Consider the following 5,706-nt stretch of genomic DNA (forward strand, 5'->3'; position numbering starts at 1 on the left):
AGGCCGGGGCCCAGCAGCGGGCGGCTAGGGGCTGACAGGTAAGAGGAGTGCACGTTTGCAGGGAAAGGGACCCCGATCAGCCCTCCTGAGAGCCTGCAGAGCCCACCATAGAGAGTCTCTGGTGGGCTGTGCAGGATCTATGGTGGGCTCTGCAGGTCACTCTCAGGTGGTCTGTGCGGGGTCTCATCTCGGCTATGCAGGGTCTCTGGTATGTGCAGGGTCTCAATAGGGCTCTGTAGGGTCTCAGGTGGGCTGTGCCGGGTCTGTGGTGGGCTGTGGGAGGGCTCATGTGGACTCTGCAATGTGTTCCGGAGGTAGGTACTTTTTGTTTTGGTGGGGGGGCCCACAGATCATACTATGGGGCCCTATGTACACCCTTTAAAGAGCAAGTGCACCTTATACATTTTTTGCATAAGAAGAGAGCTAACTCAGCTGAATGCTACTTTCAAAGATTGATTGATTAATTAACTGTTTAACTAATTAAATTACTGATTTGTCTATAAATACCAGGAATACTCTAACAAGGGAGTGTAAAACTAGTAAAGGGTTATGTTTGGCTAAACTATATAGCTAAAATATATTTTCTTACCTTCAGAAAAATCTACATAATGTACAAAATGAGCTTTGGACCAGGAATGAGAAGGTGTCTCAGGAGGTATGTGAGGCTACCATCAAGAAATATTCTGCAGATTTAGAGAAAGATTTGATTGAGGGAGAGTACTTCAAGCCTGGAGGACATGGAAAGTACAAAGAGAATTTGCGTGCCATGGAAATATCCTATAACAATGAAAGTGGAAAAGGTGTAAAGGTTGGTGGCCTGATTATGTCTTTCAAAAGATCCACAATACTAAATGCTTTATACAATCACTGACTGTATTTCTTTGTACCGGGGGCTAACCCCTGCCATCCAGAGAACGTGCTCCGGCTCTATCATCAAGAACTCTCCTTTCCTGTAATTTTGCCAATATCCCCACTACGATCCTTAACATTTTCAAAACTCAATTTCTTCACAATTCTAGGTAGATGTTTTAGTGGATAAGATTTTTTAATAAAACATATTACTATGTTCACCGTTACTTTGTAATGTACTTTATATGGTCAAAAGTTTGTGGACACCTGACCATTGCACCTTTATGAATTTGTTGGACTTTCCATTCCAAAACCATGGACATTAATATGGAGATGAACCCCACTTCCTGCCCCTTCCTTTGCCTTTGTGGTTCACTCTTCAGGTAAGGCTTTCCCCAATATTTTGGAGTGCGTCTGTGGGAATTTGTGCCCTTTTGTGAGGTCAGGTAGTGGTGTGGAATGAGAAGATCTGGATCACAATCAGTGTTCCAATTACCACAAGGGACAGTGAAGATGAAATAGAAAAGGTCCTTCACCAAACTGTTACTATAAGGTTGGAAAAGCAAAATTGTCTAAAATGGTCTCTTTGTGTTGTAGTATTAACAGGACCCCCCACTTGAACTCAATCAATTAGAGGGAGTTACATATTACCAGCCCACATGGCTGCAAGGCATCCAAAGAATAAGAACTAGCACACAGCTTACCATCTGCCAACAGTCTTCCACTATAACTACAACAAAGACAGGCCTGGTCACATCCTCAGGGTGAAATCCTGTCTCTGCAGCAAAGGTTGAGCAGCAGCCCAGGCCTAAACATCTACCCGCAGGGGGTCCACTTCATTCGCAGTCTGCAACCCTGTCTGATTTCAGACTCTTTTTTAAAGCAAACCCACTTCCCTTAAATACATAGATACCAGTCCTGGACTTATGGGCACCTTATCCTTGCCAAAACTGGCTCACTTAGTTATCTTTCAATAGCCATAGGCGGGTGAAGTCCTGATGAACTTTCATTTTAAACAGGATGATTGTCGCTTCTTTACAACAAAGCACTCTCCTAACATCTGGCCATGATTTGAAGCTGCACTGAGACCCCCTTAACACTTTCTTCAAAGGCCTTTAACATGTACTCAGCCTCTTTACGTGTAAATGTTCCATTACAACCCAGATGAAGTTATGTATTTTTACGAATGGGTGAGATGGGTGTATTATATTTAAGAATGGGTGAGATACCCTTTATGATGGTTCTGATATACCTTCACGATTTCACCCATATATGTGTAAAATTCTTGCTTGTATCCAGAGGTAAGGAGTTAACCATGGAACAAGGCTTATTTATCAAACATGAAGATCAAGCATCATCATTTTATGTTTTATTCTGAGCTCCTAGGTGTCTATTGCAGGTATATAGTTTGCTTTTTCCATTACCATAGTAGCTCTGGAGCTGCTTTCTAATTGGGTTTTGGCTCAGAGCTCCGCTTCTTTGGCCATAATCTATTCTTTGTTTGGTAATCTCCTCTAGCAAAGGGTGGCCTTATACTGACAGGGTGCCTAGGACTCCCCCAAGCTAGAAAGGCTAATGTCTGTTGTGAGTATCTTTCACATGAGGAACAGGAATAACTTGCCTGAGGGCAGCATTGGGGAACTGATCGAGCACTGCACGGTGACTATGTTCTGGGGATACAGGTAGATTTTGCTGTCCAAGGTGAGCAAAGATTTGTCCCATCTGGACAAAATGTCCTACTGTAGAGCCCTGGTGCTGAACTGGGCAAATAGGATTTCCTCAAAGGTTCAAACAATTAGACTGAGAACTCTCAGCAGCACAGTGAGGACCTGCAAAGATTCAACAGGAAAAAAGATCCTCTATGATCTAATATTTAGAGTGATACTCAGAACTTCAGTTGAAGAGATAGCTTGACTAAGTGTTCTTGGTGTTCAGCAGCCACCGGAACCCTTGGAAATTCAGAAGAATAATCTAGGAATTCTGGTTCCTATGACAAAGTAGCTCTGAGTATCAGATGACTGAGCTAACCAATAACGGAGTTGCCTTAGAATCTCAAGAGAGCTAGAACTGGGGCTAGTACCTTTGTAAACACTCTGGGTGTGAAGGGCTGGCCACAGGGAAAAGCCATCCATTAATAGTGGTTTGTGCCCGCAGAAAAGCTCAGAAAATGTTGATAGCCAGGGAAGATGGGGATGTGTAGATATGCATACTGGATGTCTGCTGAGGACAGGAAGTTGCCATGGTGAAGGTAGTTGATAAGTGAGCAAGTCAACATTTGCGGAATTGCACAGAGGCTTCAAGAGCCTCGAGCTTCAGGATGGGTGGATTCCTTCTCCACTGAGGACTGTGAAAATATTTGACTTGAAATCAATTCCAGAGGGGAGATGGTGGAATAACACCTTGAGAGAAAAGGCCAACTGAAGCCTGGTAAAGGTCTGCAGATCACACAGGGGAGAAAGGAATATTTGATATTCCGAATATTCGAATAGACTGCTTAGGAATTCTATCTTAATACCTGAGGTCACTATCTCCCTGCCCCATGTGTCCACATTGAGTCATCTCCCAGTTTAGTTTCTGGAATGAAAGGGGCCGTTTCTGTGATGCTGATTCCTAAGTTTGTGCGACTGGGGAAGAACAGTGCTCTTACCCCCACCAGCGTTCTAATAGAGTTTATTTAGGTTTAGGCAGAACAAGTGGCCTTTAATGAAGTGAAGTTGTAGAAGAGACCTCATAGAAGTCTGAACTGCTGACCAACATGCCACAGGACCCTTCTCATATTCACAAAAGTGAGACTAAGGTGACAGTCCAAATGACTAGCATCCAGTGCAGTGTTGCACAGGTGTTTATGAGGCTGAACCATTTGATCCATCAGCTTGGCAAGAGGCTGCAGTGTTCCTTCCGTGGTCAGGTTCTGCTGCAAGGTCCTATACCAGTCAGTAACCGTCTGAGCCCCTAGTGATGGAGTCAGATACAGGCTGCATAAGAGAGTCCAATAAGGAATACATCGACCTGGCCAACGACTTCAACTTCTGGTCCGCTGTGTCCCTAAATGTTGGTACATCCTCCACCCAGCAAGACAGTGGCCTTATTGAGACAAGCTATGGGCAGATCTATGACTAGTGGGCTGATCCACCTATTAATTAAATCTTCTGGAGGATGAAGAAGGAAAAAAAAAACCTTGTTCATGTGCTTCATGTCCTTGTAAATTAAATTGTCAAACAAGGGATAGTTGGGAAAAACCTTATGGAAACGCCTACATTTATGGTAACCAAGACCAGTCATCTTACTAAAGGATGTATTGACTGTGTCCTTGAGTTTTAGGTCTTGCAAACTGAAAGAATCAGGACCAAAACTGTATCCTTCTTGAGGGGCAGAGAGAATGCAGTTTCTTTTTCTGCAAAACCAGAGACTCCTCCCCATAGGAGTGTGCTTTCTAGAAGTCCTCTGATCAGAATGAAAAAAACTGATATGGGTCATGAAGCTCAGGAAAACGTATCCACGGCAAGGCTACTGCTTGCCAAGGTTTAAGGTTGCAGAAGGCACAGGCAGAAATGGCTGGTATCACAAGATTTAACATGATGACTTTCCCTCCCATTTGTTTCAGAAATGTTGTTTATAGCAAAAACAGGTGACACATTTAATGGTGGAGTTGTTCTTTAAGAGAGACTAAACACCACTGCAGTGCATTAATTATCACTGTAGGAAGACAGCTGATGTTAGAGGATCTGCAGTGTGTCTAGGGAGGCGGCGGGGGAGACCAGGTCTTTTCCAGCATGTCACCAAGTACAGGGCTTCTGAATGAAAACACTTTTCAGGGTGTACTGCAGAATGTAGACTTCAGGATTGCTGCAGTGTTCCTGTCTTGTATGGGTCGACCTGTCCTCAGTGGCTGAATGATTGAATTCAGGTACTGTCAATGAAGGCTATTGTCAATATTACAGTGCTTTCATTCTTATGACAACAGTTAGGGTAAGGCCATTTTGTGTTCCAGTATGACTGTTCTCTGTGAGCAAAGCAAATCCATAAAGACATGTTTTAATGAGTTTGGTGTGGAGGTTCTAGAGTCTCGCTCAGAGCCCAAACCTCAACCTTTGTGAACACCCAGTTATTTGACCTCACAAATGCTATTTCAGCTGAATAGGTACAAATTCCTAAAGACAGATTCCAAACGCTTGTAGAATCTTGTGAAATCTTATGGAATGCTTATTTCCTTTGCTCCTCAGCTGCATCTAGTGGCCATGATGCAGCATTCTCCAAATAATACATTTGATCTGAAAATAAACTTTAACATTTCTCCTTGTAACTTATTCAGTGCCCCATGGAAAATAATTTAGATGCCATATAGTATAAAGTTTCCTTAAAAAACTTTTAATCATAAATTCTTTAAAAACTTACATTCAAGGCTTAGTGGGCAGAGCTGTATAATTCCTCCACCAGCATACAGCTTCTCTCCCAGTGATCAGCGTGATGTATTCTATTTTATTTGTATCATTTTCCCCCCCTTTTATATCTATTCTTAGACATGAGCATTCGTATTCGGACAAACCTGCAAATCAACGAAATAACAGATTTAATATTTGCCTGAATATACTAAAGCGATATTCGGGCATACATCAATTTGTTTTCAGAAAACGCCGGTGACTATAACAAAGGGTTATAACAAGGGCCTCATGGAGGCGGAGTGTGTGACGTCACATGACGGCGAAGTCACACGCTAAACAAGCGGTGGCAATATCGGCCACCAGCACGTTCTGCACATGCACGCCGCCATTTTGGAGTAGATCTTGGTATACATCAAGATGGCTGCGCTCGAGCATGTGGGTGCCGCCATCTTGGTGTATAACAAGATCTACTCCA

General features: G+C 43.2%; 1 protein-coding gene across 1 annotated transcript in view; it reads left to right on the top strand.

Annotated features, from left to right (window-relative positions):
* The window catches only part of LOC108802861 (guanylate-binding protein 1-like), a gene marked incomplete at its 3' end in the record, with an annotated part of 56,285 nt that overhangs the window by 4,766 nt on the left and 45,813 nt on the right, over positions 1-5,706 (top strand). Inside the window, exon 3 of the mRNA XM_018574715.1 lies at positions 596-808. Within this exon, the coding sequence (XP_018430217.1) occupies positions 596-808 (213 nt within the window). The remainder of the gene's footprint in view (positions 1-595; positions 809-5,706) is intronic.

The sequence above is a fragment of the Nanorana parkeri genome, unplaced genomic scaffold (genome assembly GCF_000935625.1).
Source record: "Nanorana parkeri isolate BGI_ZX_2015 unplaced genomic scaffold, ASM93562v1 scaffold3182, whole genome shotgun sequence".
Taxonomy (NCBI): domain Eukaryota; kingdom Metazoa; phylum Chordata; class Amphibia; order Anura; family Dicroglossidae; genus Nanorana; species Nanorana parkeri.